General features: G+C 41.3%; 1 protein-coding gene across 1 annotated transcript in view; it reads left to right on the top strand.

The window, feature by feature from the left end:
* The window catches only part of NOTCH2 (notch receptor 2), a gene marked incomplete at its 5' end in the record, with an annotated part of 83,128 nt that overhangs the window by 25,669 nt on the left and 40,376 nt on the right, over positions 1-17,083 (top strand). The window contains 4 exons of the mRNA XM_083867469.1: positions 1,583-1,705; positions 14,462-14,695; positions 15,495-15,650; positions 16,736-16,924. Coding sequence (XP_083723595.1) covers positions 1,583-1,705; positions 14,462-14,695; positions 15,495-15,650; positions 16,736-16,924 — 702 coding nt within the window. The remainder of the gene's footprint in view (positions 1-1,582; positions 1,706-14,461; positions 14,696-15,494; positions 15,651-16,735; positions 16,925-17,083) is intronic.

Genomic DNA, 17,083 nt, shown 5'->3' with positions numbered 1-17,083 from the left:
TGCAATATGTGGTCAGTGGGATGTTTCCTCCCAAGTTGAAACACAAGCTGATAGGACATCCCTGTGCTTTACAGCTGAGCCTTTGCTCAAGCTAGGTAGCTTTATACAGTTTTGAACATAGGAATCTAAAGCTAATTGTTTTCTCTGGTAGTTGTTTCTCAGCAGCTTTTGCCAGGAAGGTGCTGCTGTAATGATTAGGACTCCGGCTAAGCGTGTTAGATTTCGATATTTTGTTTTAAGCTTCCCTGCTGCCGTGAAATTTCTAGGATCTTGGATGGGGGCTGGAAGGGCTTTGAAGGGAGAGAGTAATATTGAAGGTCTCGTAGTTTTGGTTTGTTGTTTTGGGGGTTTTTTTGCAATGTTGAGTCTGTTGTTCCTTGCTGATGCTAATGCACTTGATGCAGCTTGGCACTTCCCAGCTCCTCTGTAGAGCTGGAGAAGTTCAGGAGATGGGAATGCACATGAATGACCTCAAGTCTCTTGAGAGCAGCAGTAGTCTGGAGAGGGTGGCTCAGAGCTTTAAAGTCTCCATCTCATCTGCCACACAGCACGATCTAAGTAACTAATTTGTTACTTAGAGGGTCTGTGTGACTTGACACAGATGATATGGAAGCATCTGGAGCAGGGCATCAAAAGTAGAGGGGTTAAAGCATGATTTTGGATGAGAGAACTGTGTCATGTTAATTGTACATTCCAAAGCAGTGAAGAGGCAGAGCTGGTGTTTTAAATTAACATGTGTGTTCTGGAATCATTTACTTCATCCACATTAGCATACATTCCACTTGTGCTTTGATAAATAGCTCTCTCATCCAGCAGAAATGGCAGGTTTATTTAATGAAGCATGAAATAAATCAGCTGGGGAAATCAAGGGGAAGACACATCACTGACAGCTCCCTTCCCTAATGTCTCTACTTCTTCTTTGAAAAGGAGAGGGAACTCTAGCAACAATATTTTGTCAGTGTGTTTGTTTAGGAACCTGGATTTTCATTGGGGAAGGGTACCTGATTTCTTCTGCTTTTCAGGCAGGGCTTAGTATGTAAGCATCACTTGGGTGGCAGTTGATTTGTTGATTGACTGACTTGTCTAACACTGAAGAGATCAGGACTTCAGAAGCTCCTTTTCAAAGCGTGAAAGGCTTTCCTCTGACATATCCAAGGCAAACTGAGGTATCCATGAAGTGAACACCAGCACTTTTTTTGCCATGGGAAAAATTTGTCCTGGCTGATGCTTGGTGGGCAATGACAAATTTTATCTCATGGTAAATGAAATGTCTTGGTCTTCACTTTAATTGCTTTGAATGACAATCCTCCTTAGTCACTTAAAGAGAAACTCATGTCTCTTGGGTTGTGAAAACATGGTTCGCCATTTACCCATGATGGAAGTGTTTAAGCGTGTCACCTGACCTGCACACTATTAGCAAAGGCATTCAACAAAGTCATGCTAGGTGGGGATTCATCAGGATAAGGTGAACAGGGCAAATGTTTAAGAAAAAGAAAAGGAGCAGAAGCTGTGTGAGGGATGAACTCTCTTCAAAAGAGGTTGGGAGCCCATTTCAGCCTGCTGTTGTTTCTGCTTTGTCCAGGTTTCGAGGGAACTGTCTGTGGACACAACGTGGACGACTGCCCGAACCACAAGTGCCTGAACGGGGGCGTTTGTGTGGATGGGGTGAACACCTACAACTGCCGCTGCCCACCCCAGTGGACAGGTATGTCCTGTGGGCCACCAACACAGGGATTGTGGTGGCCCCTTGGCCCCCTGCCCATGGCTGCAGTCCGGGGCAGATGCCAGTGAACCCTTAAAAGAAAAGCTATTGGTGTCAAAACCACCACAACAAGGGACAATTCTCTCATGAGTTGTACTTCTTGTGTGGATATACTTTGTAAATAGATAAATGTTCTCCAAAAGCACAAAACATGGCTGTGCTGTTACAGCTGTGGGCATTTGCTGATACATTTAGGGGTATTTCTAGGTTGGGATAACGATCACATTGATTACAGTAATGCTGCTGAACAACAGGGCAAATCTGAAAGGTGGGGGGAAAAGGAGGGAAGAGAAGTGTATGTATGGGAACCTTATGGTTTTGCTACTGTTATTTTCCTGCCTGACTTATTTTTATCTAGAGTTCTCTGACTAACAAACCTACTTTTGCTTCATAAATGAGTCTCTTTTTACTCTGAATCTGAAGGGGAAAAAAGCGTGAATTTCAAGAAAGTGTTATGCACAATATAAGGAAGGAGCTTACAGGAAACTCGGTGTCATATTTAGTTGCAAAATGTCTCCATACCTCAAAAATAAACAAACACCTCCGGTTATGGGGTGAGGTTTTTTTGAGTCATACTAATCTTTCTTAACTGGTACACTTTTTCAACTCAGTATGGTTTTGCCCTTATTTGAAAATCATAGGGGAAAAAAAAGTTTTTAAAATGCTTTTTTCCTCAGAGAGCATTCATTCTGGTTTGTAATTAACTGCAAAGGAGGCTGCCATTTAAGAACCCTCATTAACTTAAAATAATTATATATTCTTAAATGAAGTTAAAACCACGTAAGAGTGAAGTGCACCACAGCTTGCATAGCCCTTTGAAACTATATGTAAATAGGAGAACACAAGTCCTCCCCTCAATGAGCAAGTGTCCTTGCTTCTGTACTAGTTCTCCATGTCCTGAAAGCTTGCAGAAAGTGAAACCTGTAAAGGAAAACATCAGAGCTTGGGTGTGGAGACAAGCAACCCTTAGTGACCCCTATGGTCTTGCTCCATTCCACTAAAATTATAACCCTTGTTATGATTTCTGGCATCTGTGAGTAGCAAATAAATTGGTCTTACTCCCAAGCACAGAGGATATAATGATCAAGAGCACACAATCTCCAAGGGATTATTCTGGCATCATAAATTTAGCTTGGCTTACAGGATTTAGATGGATGTCTGCTGTTAGATAGGAATGACTTCTGCAACTCACTTGGAAGAGACCTTGGTCTCTCTATCACAGGCTGTGATTCTGTTTGGTTTTGTGGTAGATTTTCTCCAACCAGCTCTTTGCAGTGCAGTTGTGGTGGTTCCCTCTCTGAACCTCTTACGGGCTCTGAGTAGCATTGGGAAAAGCTGTGAGAATGTTGTGGCCTTTCTTGTGCCATCTTTCACCTGTGTGGATGGTGTTCCCAGAAAACTGTGTGTGTGTGAAGGACGCTTCCTTCCAGGGAAACCCTGGAAAGAGAGAGGATCTTCCCAAGCATTAGGTTCCCATGGCTCTCTTAACACGATTTAATGGAATAGGCTTTCTGAGAATTTCCTTGTTTATGGTGCAGCTGAGGTTCAGTGCAGCAGTGGTTTTAGGTGATGGCTTCTCAAGGCTGTTGTCTTTCTAGGCTTAGGTCAGTGTGGAAATAAAAACAATCTCACAATTTAGGAAGCAGCAGATTGGCTGTTTGAACAATGACGGTTAGAACCTTTATGTTACTTAACTGTCTTGTCTGAAATGCACAGTGCAAGTTTCTATGACTCCTCTCTGTCATCTCAGTAGCATTTTTGCGAAAGAAGCTTTTTTTTGTTTGTTTGTTTGTTTTTCTGAATGGACTTCAATTCCTTTCCTGCATCTTCAATTAGAGACGAAGGAGGTGAGAAAAACAATATACATCCAGCTTCAAGATATGAGAGGTGACACTGAGGCAGGGCACAGAACAGGCAGGATGGATAGAGGACTTCTGCAATAGTTGGGAGAGAAAGATGATGTTTTTTCAAGGTTAAACTGTAGGTAGTGCTGACAGGAGTAAACAATAAAACATCAGTTATTTGGCAGTGAGGAAATGCGTAAGTGCAGGTCCCTCCTTTACACAAAGGGGTTTTGTAACATTTTAAATCATCTCTAAGGTAAGTGAAGAGGGGAGAGCTGAGCAAGCAATTCTTTTGGAGTCTGTCCTGATAAACATTATAATTCAACAGAGCTAGACTGCGAGAATGAACGCTTCAGGAAGACAAAAGCTTCCAATGAGATCATGAGTTTAGAGGACATTGTGTACTGCTAAAAAAAAAAAAAAAAAAAGGAGGGGGGGGCAAATACCTATATCTGTAAGGAAACAGCCGAAAATGAAAGGATGTTAATTTTTCTAAAAATACCTGACAGTGTAGATGTGCTATCTTTGTAACAGTCTCTGCTTTCAAATACTTGTCAGCTATTCTTGGGGAAGATTGAGTTTGTCTGCAGTTTTAGTCTTAATCTTTGTGCTCTCTCGTGTTTGTTAGTATGGTTTGTGTTTCGTGGCACATAGAAAGCAGTCCCATTCCTTGCTAGAAAAATCAAGAAGCTGTACTGCATCTGATCAAGACAAGTTTTGTGTAAAGTAATATTGAAGCAACCTTTACTGAAACAGAATCTATCCTAGTTCCTTTTGGTAACCATCTGCCTCTTGTAATTCCCTGACAGGTGGTAGGCTGGGCTACATAACTATGCATTTTTTTAAAAAAAATACTCTTTTTTTCTGCTTGCTTCTACCTTTTGTGATACTGTTTGCCTTCAGTCGTATTTCCTGCTCCTCAAACAGAGCTCACTGCTCCTTTTCTGTTGAAGTGCCTGCCTTCTCATCCTCATTTTGCTGTTTTTTCCGGAATGATAAAATCTTGCCTTTCAAAAACAATGATGTGAAATTCCTGCTCTCACCAGTGGTTTTGTCACCTTCAAAGTTCTCGTATTTCATATGGTTACAGTGATTATCAGTCTCACAAATTTGTAACTGGCAAGGCAGTCTTGGGTGTGTTTGGGTGAAACTGCTCCAGATCTTTCCCATTGCTGAATGTTAACTGATTGTTGGTTTGTTTAAAGATGACTTTATCTTGTCCCAGGATACAGCCTTTGTTAGAACCAGTGTTTGTTGGGTCCTTTCAAAGCATGGTGGTGCAGATGTGTAATGAAGCTCCACCTTTCTTGGAAACAGTCCTGGATGCTTTTTTGAAAGTGTGAAGTCTATTCCTCTGTGTATGAGAGGCCAGAGAATTTGGTGTAAGTGTGGTTTGAGTCAGCTAGTCAAAAATCCTGGCTAATGTCAGGATAAAGTGCCATGTGAACACTGTTTTATGCTGCTGTTCTTCAGCCTCGTTGTGATCTGAGGAGGAAAGTCAATAATTTCTCTCCCTGCTCACAAACACTTCTCTTTCCCTTGAGCTGGCTCAGGGTTTTGTTGGAGTGTGCCACTTTAACTCCCTAATCTAATAAAAAAATCCTGCCCAGTTGCCTTTTTTATATATATATATATATATATATATTTTTATTTTATTTTTTTTTTTTTTTTTTCTGGGATCAGGAATTAAAATTCCCAGGGCAGTCTCACAGTCAGTAGATGCAGAGAAGTGATGGCAGTCCAGGGCTGAAAGTCGTATGGAAGATTAGGGTGTCCTTCCACACACATGGGGAAACCATCTGAGAATTTAAGGCTACTCAGTCATTCTAACTACAATTCATCTAAAGAAACAAAGTTTGTTTAAATGCACCTGTTGATTCTGTTGATCTAACCTATGCAGCTTTGGGTCAAGAAAGATATCTTGAGAATTTGGGTGTCTAAGTGATTATCAATATTAAATGCTGTAAATGCTTGTGTTTTTCTTGTGTGTCTAAGAAAGACTCCTGCTCCCCTGGAAAGTCTGCAGTGTTTCAGAGGCTCACCATGAATCTGTCTTTGGCCGAAATCATGTTTCAGGAGCAGTGCACAGCAGAGATAAAGATTTATGCTCTCTGTGGAGTTAGGTCTTTTGCACAGTTTGCTGCATCAGAGGCTGTGGGATGAGTCTCTGTGTTTAGGGGACCCTGTGCCTACTCTCCAAGTGGGTTTTGGAAGACCTACATTATACTACTTCAGTTGCAGATTTGGCCTGGTGCTCCCTTTCATTATTTCTACCCCTGTGGCTGGGAAGGCGAGACTCCCATGGCAGTTGTATTTATTTAGGTTTTGTTTTCCCCTGAAAAGAGGGCTCCAGTGAACTGTATATTTTAAAATCTAAGCGACCTTTGTCTCTAGGGGAAGCACAGTGTGCTAACAGCTGACTCTACCAAAGAACTCCAGCGCTGGGAGCTAGCTTAAGCAGCAAATGTTTGTCTTGAGCAGAAAAGCTCTTCAGGCAGCAGGGCTGTGCTTTTTAATTAAAATAGCTGTTAGCTTGATCATATGCTCTTAAACACTAGCACAAGGGTTACTTTTTCTGCAGAGTTTTAGGCAGGAATTTTCAAAGTGTGGTGTTAAGGGTTCGATTCTCATTTAATTAGAGTAATATTTGCTCCCTACCTTTAAAAATTTTTCTTTGAAAATCCCAGTCTTAACTCTGGGCAGCCATGTCTTTTCTTTGCTAAGAAGGGGACTAAACATCAAAAGGCTAATATGTAACTTTTTAATGTAAGATTGTATGTTCCAGTATTTTGTTTCTTAAAACTTTCTTTGCCAAATACCAGTTTCTTCAGCTTCCATGTCACCAAAGTACACAGTGTTAGTTTATGACAAGTCATGGTAGTTTAGTGTTCAAAAAAATGCTGCCTTCGTGGAGTACTTAGAGGGTTAAATTGTAGAGGAACTAACTCTGACAGTAGGTGACATGGATGATAAATATTGAACATGATGCCAGTCTCCTGAATCATTAAGTATATATCCTTGCTCTTTTATGGAGAGAGTTGATGATTATGTGACAGAAGACCCTGTCAGGGTTGTTCTCTTTTCCCTTCTGTTGATCCTAGATGATGTCCCAAGACCTTTGTGTTGGCTCAGGGAGACTGGTTCACACTCCCATGAGAAGTGCAGTCATCTTGCCCAGCAGTGCAGCAAGTGATCAGCTTTCTGGTGCTTTTCCAGGCTTTATTAAAAAGCAGAGTGGCCTCTTTGGTACTGGCTGAGATCTCTCTATGCCAAGCTTGACAAGTTGGCTGGTGTCGCTGCAGTAGTATCTCCAAGAGACAGCTCTGAGAGAGTCCAAGAGAGATTATGATTCGTTTTCTTCCATCATGTTTGAACTGTCAGATACAAAGGGAGCAGGGAGCACATGGCAGCCTCCAAAGCTGGCAGCTCCAAGTTTGAGTGTACAAATGATTTGAAGTGCTGGACACAAACAGACTTTTTCCTGTATGTTGTTTGTTTCTCTTGTGGCCCTTGATCTCAGTGTCATGCAGAGAGGATGGATTTCAGAGGCATTAAAAGTTACACTCTTAGTCCTTTATCCGGTGTGGATTCTGGAACACCTACCACAACCTCCTGTTTGCTTGGTGCTGCCTTTCATTTCCCAATGGCAGGCCTCGGGTGAGAGGCAGCAGTAATAAAACACCTGAGGTGTTAACAGCTGAGCTGATCCAATGACAGAATGACAGCTTCCAACTCAGACCACGCTGCCGCCTCTTCTCTTACACCTTTGGTGACTTTCCAGCTCGGGAAATACTCTTAGCAGTCAAATGTGCCAAATCATCTCTTCTGGAGATGTCCTTGGGTTTTCAGTACATCTTTTATGTGCTTGGCATGAAAACAAGATAGGCCTGACCCCTCTGGTGAGGCTGGGTTGGTGGATGTGTGCTGTGAGACCAGACAAATAGGTAACAGTTGTTACATCTCCAGCTGACTTGTTTCTGGCAGTTTCTGTCCCTTCCCTCGTATTTAAAATGAGGTGATTTGTCTTTGGGTAATTACTGGAGATGGGTTGCTGAGATAGCTTGAGAATACGAAGCTTTCATTGTAAGTTTTGGCTCCAGCCGTTAAATTTTTTTGCCTTGCAGATCTTTTCACTTGTTTGGTATTTCCCTGATTCACTGGATTTTCCAGAGGAGGTAAAGAGGACAGAGCAGAGAGTAGCTTGGTGATGTGTTTTTCCTGTGGGTTACTTCTCTGTCCTGCTGCTGTCCCCAGTCATTTCACCTGCCACCACCATATTAAACCAGCCTGTCATTAGTCCATCAGTTTTAATGATTTTTTTAATGAATCGTGTTCTAATCGTGTTTGTATTACTGCCTCTGAAGAGCTCAGTCAGGACTTCCCTCTCTACCCAATAGTCTGTGGGGAGTGATTTAGGGCAGTATTTAATGGATCAGGCCGTGCATAAGTCTCTTAAAGCCCAGAGTTTTGTATTTGGGGGTTGTAAAATCCCTTGTAAAAGCCCATTAGTTCCACTGCATGCTTCCCAGTGTGGTTATGAAATTAAACTCCTTTCTCTACCATATTAGCCTAAAATAAACACAGATGCTTGCTCTGCTCATTACAATTGTAGATTCACCTTCAAGTGTTCAAATTCTATATTAAGCTATTAAATTTTATTCTTTCTTTGATGGTATTTGACATCTATTTGAGATCTAATAAAAGCAAAACCAAAACCCCAGCACCTGAGGTTTGGGAATGGCTGCTACTGCTTTGCTGCTCTGGAAGAAAAATGCTGTGAGATCCTGGGGAAGAAGCACAGTTTTGAGACCTGTGATGCTTGTTCTTTAGAAAACTCCTGCAAGGGGAAAAATAGTTGGTTTCAGTCCTTTTTTCTGGGGGAACTATTGTAAAACTTAAGCAGGGAAGACCTTTACTAAGCACACATGCAACTCTGGCAGGTGCAAACAGTGCAGTCCATGGACTCCAGTGTGCCCCTGAAACCATCCTTGGAGCTGAAAGTATCAGTCCTATTTGTTGGATTGCCTGCAGGGAGCTGTGGAGATGACTTTGTTGAAGGGTTTAGAATTTGGATGTGGTCTGGGCATCACACTTGAGATCCTTTTCGGTATTGCCTCTTTATTGCTTAGGACATTTTGGTCTGGATAAAGGTGTTGCCTCTTTCAGAGAAGTTTGCAATTCTCTGCTTTAAGATACCTAGTGTCAATAAAGCAAAATATGTAAACTATCAAATATTTTCTTTTGTAGACTTTGCCGTGTGCTGTATCTTCCCTGCAATAACTGATATATTATACTCTTTATTAGCTCTCTTTCTCCCTTTGTGAGTAGCAATTCCTTTATAATTCTCCTAGGAAGTTCTTCTCTCCATTGGTCTGTCGGACTATGAACTATACCTCTTTTTTGTTCAGAGGCGGTGGCTTCAGTACGGCAAAATGTATTCCTGACTGAGGCTGTGCCATTGCACAACGAATGTTTGCATTAGTTATTGTTCCTTGCAGTCAAATGTCTGCTCAGCGGTGTTTATTCTGTTGATTAAAGCTGTGATTGAGCTGAGGTCCCTGCTGAGCTCTTCTAGGGAAGCTCGTGTTTCCTCAAGGAGTGCCTAACCCAAACCTTCTGCAGCAAGGTTTTGCCTTTGTATTTTGCTTGGCATTTGTGCCTCGAGCCTTGCCTGCTGTTGCACTGCCCAGCAGCCTCACTTGGTTGAATCTGTCTGAAATCCCTGGTTTCCTCTTGGAAAATATAAATGTTATTTTGTTAAAGCTGCCACTGCCTTATGTTTCATCGCCTTCTAGGTCATTAATTAGACACTCCAGTGCCCGTATGTGTTAATTGTTGCTCGATTGTTTCAAGGAGTATGGATGGTTCTGTGGGTTAAAGATTGAACTGAATGCTTTTACAAATACACAATTCAAAAAGATGGGAGCTGAAGTATTTTTCATAGATGCCCTTTTCCTGCAGTTTTTCCCTTTTTGTTTGCTGAGGTGGCTCACACGGGGGCAGGAGTAAATTGAGCTTTGAGCTGATGGATGCATGTTGGGTTACACTGTCAATGCAGACATTTGTCTTGTGTTACAAGAGAGAACTGGACAGAGGAATGTCCTTCCCCAGCCAGATGTGGCCTGCCAGATGGCATCTTGAATATACACTCGTGTGGTTAGAGAGAAGAAACTGCATGGTCCTTTGGAGTGTGGCATTGGTGACCTTCTGCCACAACTACATTTGGTCATTTATACAAATACTGTTCCCTATCTCTTAGCCCCTTCTTGAGTCTTGATAAGATGCTGTTCACCTTCTCACTTAGTAGTCCTTTGAAACTTGGATTAAAAGTGCAAACAGTTCTAATGAGCCATGCTTTTTTGAGTTATACTGGTTGTATTCAAAACCGATACAGCAATCTTTGGAATGCTTTGTGAATTAAACTACTCTTTCAAAGAGTTTTTGTCTAGATCTGGTTTATAGTTCCCAGGTAGCCCTTTCAGGAGAGCTAGTGACATCTTCCCTGTGTGCTGTGTCTGAGATAAGTGACAAACTTCTCAAGCTACTGAGTGGATGATGGCATATAAGCTTCTTGAAACCTGATGCTCCCCTTCCAGTGAGTCTCTTAAGACTCTGAGGACTAGCCTGTGATTCTCACCAAGTTGCCTTTTCAGTATCACTGAACTTGTAAGGTATTCTGACTTCCAGTTCAGTCTGAGCCCAGTCCTGGGGTGGTTGTGATTTTGAGAGAAATGGGATACTGCCATCTCCTCCCATCTCAGTTTTCAAGGAACTGAATTTTTTTTCAAGGCACAGAAAAGTATTTGTACCTTTTGCCCTACAAAGTGTTTTTAGTGGTTAAACTGTATTAGATCTGCTGTCAGGAGCTTTAGCTTCTGATACTCCAGCTGTGCATCAGCAGACTTTCCTGCTGCTAAGTGGCCAGGAAAATGTTCTCCTTTATGGAAAGTCTGTTTGCCAAAGATGAAGTCCTCTGATTGAACTGTCTGAAGGTCCTGCATTCAGCTGCAGGATCAATGTATTTGGAATTGAGGTTAATGCAAGCCCTATATGGTTTGTAGAATCAGCTTTTGGAGATGTCTGGTTTCCAGGATGACTGTTTCACTGCTTGGTTTGTTCAAGCTAATGCTCCTCCCTTTCTGTGTGGGATTATTCTAATTTTGTGTGTTGCTTTACCTGTATAAATCAAGCTTTTTCTTTCTGACATAAGCAAGGAGAATGGCTGTTTTTTTCTCATTAATGAGATCTGGTATAACTACTTGAGGGAGGCCTTGAACCCTGTGTCTTCCAAAAGAGAAGCTCCTGGAGTTCTTTGCAGTTCCTGAGGCTCTGAAAATGGGAGAAATCAAAGCAGCAAACATGTCTGACTTACTCCATATGGCTTTTCTGAGGGGAAATATGCAGGAAGTAACTTAGTTTCATAGTGGGCAAAAAGTGCTAAGAGTTGAAGGCTGTTCCCTTTTTCTACTTCTAGTTTTCAATTTTGAAATACCACACAGACTAGCTGTTTACTTTGTGCAAGGTCACTTAGAACCTGAGTCGGCATTTTACTGATTTCCCAGGGTCTGCAAATATCAAGGTCAGGCTAGGTTTTCATTATTTTCTTGGACTAAGTTGTGCTTCTTTTCTTGTTGTCTTTTATGTGTATGTTTCCACATTTTCATCAAAATATTGTGCTGCTAGTGTAGTCACACTTCACTAGTTCAGCCTATGTTTACTATGTGTCTTTTAGAAACATAATTGAAACTAGTGAGAGCACAAGAAAAGAAATACTTACACAAACTTGCAGTTAGATGAATTAACATTCAGTAGTTGTAGCATTCAGAAGTTACTTGGGTTATGGGCATGTGTATTACACTGTGCAGTTTGTACAATCCATAATGGACTTTGCCCTTGGAAGTTGAATTTCTGTTCTGCGAATGAAAGGCTTGATTCTTCCTAAAACTCTTAACAAGCAGAAAACAAGCTTGCCAACTACATGGCTACAAATAAATATATTTATTTTGTTACAGTTAAGTCAAAGCAGCATCCCATAAGTAATGGGATGTTGTTTCAGAAACTTGTCTCATTTGATTTTAAATCTAAGTCACCTGGCAGAGAGAAGTCTTCAATTAAGAACAAGGTCTTTTTATTGAAATATACAATAGTAAAAAGCAGTAGTTAGTTGTTAATTTATGCTTCTTAATATATTGAATTGAATTTCCTTTGTTTTTAAAACAAACTGCATTAAGCTGGAGCTCTGATTCATATTCATAATTAAACACAAATACAATTGTATTGCAAAAGGGGCTTTAGAAATTGGAGAAGCCAAGTGAGGACCAGATTCAAGAAGCTCAAATGTGATATGTCTTTAAAATACAGTTCAACTGCTTGAAGAAGTTTAAGCTCTGTATTTTTCTAATCTTGAGGAGGCATTGATAGACCTTTGGAAAGTTTGTTTTAGTTTAGGGCTGCAGAAAAATGGAATAGCTGAGGACATAGGGTTATTGCAAGGACATCAATGATGTCACTTGGTACTGTCCCTTCTAGAAGTGGAGGGTGAGTAATAGTAAAAAAAAATACTAAAAAAAGTCCTAAGTGTTAGTATTACTAATGACACTTGAAATGGGAAGTCAGAACCAAGCCCTGATATATATGGGAGATGAGTTAGCCCATCTTTGCTTAAAAAAAATCACAACAAAAAAAGTCCCCCAACAGCAAAGAATATGCAAATTAAAAGCATGTACTCCCACACTTAATCACCCTTGCTGAAAGCCCAGAGAATGCTATATTTCATATAAGGAGTTATGTTGTATTTCATATATTGAGTTGTGTTCAGCCAGTCAAAAGGCAAATGATTTTTTTGGGAGGCACCACATTGTGGTGTGGCTGAAACCTCTTCACGCTTTGGTGGCAGCAGCTCAGACTGGCTGAGCCAAAAGGATGTGAGCACTGCGAGAGTTCCTCAGAGAGGGCGTCCTTTGATCTGGGCTGGGCCTCCTGCAAGAACAGAAGGAAAATCACTTTTATAATAAGCAAATAATGTCTTGATTATTTTTTCTTGAAGGAAGTCGATTGTGTTGAGCTGCAAGATACGTGTGACTGCTCAGAACCAGCCCCAGCTCACGGACTCTTTTCAGGGTGGCCACTGATAAGGCAACACTGAAAGCTCCTGAACAAACCACTTCTAGTGTGACAAATGCATGGTCGGTTTGTTCATAATGCACAGAGGTGTTTTACAGATAACAATAGCAAGGGTTCAAGTTCTCCCCAACTGTTTCACTCAGCAAACCGGGAATTGAAGAATAATTCTGAAAACTCTACTGTAATTATCATTACTGTCAAAATTTAGTTATGGTTTTTCAGGTCATAAAATTATTGTTTTGAAGTAGTCCTACCAAAGAATGGAACATATGCACAGAACATGGTTGTGCAAATTATTTTTTAATAATAATTTTATTTTTTTGCCCCTAAGAGGAAAAAAATCCAAGTCTTATGGGATCAAAGGCTAGGATTTATCTAAGTACTTTGAAAAAAAAAAAGGAATCATGAGTATAGCAGATGGAGATGGTTAAGTTTGGACATTTTTAGTTTGGTGTATCAGAGGAGAGCGTGTCTGTGCTCTCACATTGTTATTTCTGGGGCATTAATAAACAATGTGACTTATCAACATCTAGTAAGTATTTTTAATTTGGCAAGCCTAAGTAAACTGGAGCCCAGGTGCATTGGCAGAGAAAACCTCTGGCCTGCTCTTGCATTTCTCATTCTTGGAATACAAGGGGAATTACATGCAAATGTAAATGTGCAGCAGATAGAGTAGCTGGAGAAGAGAAATCTTGTGGTAAAAGCGCATTTATTAAAGAGCCTTGACCCAAATAACAGAAAGCTGCTGGAATCCAGTGACAGAGGAGATGATGTCAGCTGGGGAAGAGGAAAAGGTCACATCAAAAAAATCAAATTTTACTCTCTGATAAAGGGCCATCTTCTCATGCTGTGTACATCCCATCAATGTTTTACAAAGGGTGGCAAAAGCAAGTTACCAAGAAGTGTTGAAAAAAAGAGAGGGACAAGCTTTCAGTGCTTAGAGAGTTTTTAATATAACTGAAAGGAGAGAAATAGTTTATCAAGAAGAATGTTATGGACTGTGACCAGTACTCTGTGGTTGCATATGCACACCCATATGCCAGCCTGGGAAGAAATGAGCTGGTGCTCATGAGGTTTTATCTGTTCAGGAAATTCAAAATTACTTGAAACTTCAGCTAAACAATTTTGGCTTAAAAGTAAACTGTGCAACTTTAATGGGGAAGATGAATAACAGTTGAAGCAAAATATTATTGCAAGTGGTAGGTTCTCCAGATTTTGATGTCAAAGCAAGATGGATTTCAGCAAAAAAAACCCACAACAACAACAAAAAACTTCACTAAATGTGAGTTGCAGAGCTTTCCATAGATGTGATGGTAAAGTTCAGCATCCTTTGAAAATTATTTCATACTTACTAGTCCTTTGGCCCTTTTCCTTAAATCTCCCTAACGGTGTACATTTGTTTTATTCTCTCTAATATTTCTAGTCATAAGAATATTTTTAGATTATTTGTTTTGTTACTCACACTGTGCTTTTTAAAAGTGTTTCTTTTTAAAGTCACTCTTTTTAAAGTAATTTGCAGCCCAGCTCCTGCTTTAGGGTTGTTTAGGAATACTGGTTGTCTTTGCCTGATTTGATGACAGTGCTGTGGAAATTCTGGCACTCAAGTGTGCTGGAATTAAGGAGCAGCAATCAGGGGACTACAGCATTCCCTTTGGTCATGTTGTCTGTGCAAGGACCTCCTTGAGTCTGAGCATCTGAAGTGCCAATAAACCTGCTTGTTTCTGTGCCCCAGGCCAGTTTTGCACCGAAGATGTGGATGAATGCCAACTCCAGCCCAATGCCTGCCAGAACGGGGGCACCTGCACCAACCACAATGGGGGCTATGCCTGTGTCTGTGTCAACGGCTGGAGCGGGGACGACTGCAGCAAGAACATCGACGATTGCTTCACTGCCTCCTGTGCCAACGGCTCCACCTGCATCGACAGGGTGGCTTCCTTCTCCTGCATTTGTCCAGAGGGAAAGGCAGGTGAGGGCACAAAACTTGCATGAGCCTGGAAGGTGCTTCCTGGGGTTTATGCACTTGTTTAAAGCGGTGTGTTTATTTCACGCGCTTCGCCACCAAAAGGAAAAGCACTGTCCTTGACCAAAGAGCTGTTAAACCCCTATAGCCTGGGACAAAGAAGTATTTGTGCCAGGCTAGAAGACAAACTTACTAGAGTTTAGGTTGCAAGGAAAGATCTTTTTCTAGCCCTTAGCAGAATCTGTATTTGCTTGAAAAGTTGCACTTGAGTGTGACTTGCTCTATGCCCTTTATAATAATTGTATGAATCCAGAAGCTAGATTTAGATATTTTTATGTGATTGTGTTAGCAATCTGGGCATCCTCACTGGTACAGTGGAAAATTATCTGATTACAGTTAGGTGAAATTCTATCTCTTAACTACAGAGAATTAAAAGTGATCTGCATACCTGAATTAAAGTGAGCTTTATGTGCAGCTTTTCAGCTGTCAGAAAAATTGTCATGCTTGTTTGAGAGAAGAGCTAGTTAACTGCTCCAAGGATGAGATTTGGATAATGGTCAGCCATTTTTCTGCTTCAGAAGTACTGGAGACATTTCTAAAGTAACAGACTTTGTATTTAAATATAATGTTCTATAAGCATGTGATGAATTTCCTACGGTAGTTTATAGGCTCAAGCCTATAAGATATTGCTCAAGTTTCTAGCTGTGAGAGTCCCTATTTGAAATATCAGGACATGGAATTTGTGAGAAATACAGTCTGACTGTTGCATCTATCTATTTCAATAAACTCTTGGATGCTTCTTTAGGTCTTCTGTGCCATTTGGATGATGCCTGTGTTAGCAATCCATGCCAGAAAGGTGCTCTGTGTGACACCAACCCTGTGAATGGAAACTATATCTGCACCTGTCCCCAAGGCCATAAGGGAGCAGACTGCACTGAGGATGTGGATGAATGTGCAATGGGTGAGTTTGTTTGCTCTCTGAGTGCAAGACTACACATTTTGTCATAGCTTCTCCATGCTATGGAGATATATGAAGCTATACATAGGACTCCTTTTGTGCTCTCCCCATTCCATTTCAGTGTCTTTAGATGCATTTTAAACCTTGTGTGAAACCTGAGGGAAAGGGCTGAGCCAGAATAGTTGTCCATGTTTGAACTAGAATATGAAAAGCAGCAAGATGCTTAACCATTCTTCCTTGTGCAAGAAGGGCTTTAGCACTGTGTGGGGAGTGCATGCAACTGTTGTGATAATTAAGCTGTTCCTTAGAACTTCAGGGTACAATGAAAGCACCGTAGTTCATGTGGGAGCTGTTGCAGCTACAGCTTTGGTAGAAATATATCAAGGCTGTTTGACAGCCAGAATATGGCTGGATCTTTTGAGTGCCTTCCAAGACTGGTGACCACGTGGGTTTTTAAAGCTGTAGTTCTCTGATAGCATGCTGTTGTGTTGTTTTGGGGATTAACTGGACTCTTACAGACTTACTTACAGTTTTGTATGTGCTCGTTCATGCTTCTAGAGTGTGATGCGTGAAGGTAATGCCTAACCAGCACTCATGGAAGGGTTGGAAAGAAGCACTTCTTTGAATTTTGTTCCTCAGTCTGCCTTGCACAAGAATGCTGTTCTTTTTTGAAAACACAAAAAGGACCAGTTTGGTTGTTTTGTGGCTGTGGCAGCATCTTGTCAGCCTCAGGAATGAAGTAAATGTAAAATGTGATCTGGAAATAAGGCCTTGAAAACACCATTAGTACTCTAATCCATGCTAGCTGATACTTTTCTCTTAAGAATGGTCATTAGCAATATGAAGCAGAGTTAGTCCTCTGGTCCCTAATGGTGACAGCAATCCTTATTTTTGCCTCTGACAGGCAAGTAACTGCCACTGTTTTCTTCAGTTGCCTTTCCCCAGAAGGATGAACAGTCTTTCCCCAATATTACTTGCCAGAAAGAAATGCCCACTGGAAAAGACCATGACTAATAAAGAATGCTGTGGCTTTCCTGCTCTGAGGAGAGGTTTTGACACACACACACACATCTATGCTTTTCTTACAGCAAACAGCAATCCGTGTGAACATGCCGGGAAATGTGTCAACACAGAGGGCTCTTTCCACTGTGAGTGTTTGAAGGGCTACACAGGACCTCGCTGTGAGATGGACATCAATGAGTGCCACTCAAACCCATGCCAGAACGATGCCACCTGCCTGGATAAAATCGGAGGCTTCACGTGTCTCTGTATGCCAGGTGAGGGGAGTTTCTGACAAAGATGGGACTTCCAGCACAGAAAGAAACCAGAAGGCAGAGCTCAGGGAGAGCTGCTAGCTCTGCTGAGGTGGAACACAAAGCTGCAAAGGGGTGAGGCTAAATGGTGAGAGAGCCTGCTTGGTGGCACCAGCCAGGAGG

Source organism: Zosterops lateralis (genome assembly GCF_965231275.1).
Source record: "Zosterops lateralis genome assembly, chromosome: 9".
In the NCBI taxonomy this organism is placed as follows: domain Eukaryota; kingdom Metazoa; phylum Chordata; class Aves; order Passeriformes; family Zosteropidae; genus Zosterops; species Zosterops lateralis.
This window is presented reverse-complemented; position numbering and strand designations above follow the sequence as displayed.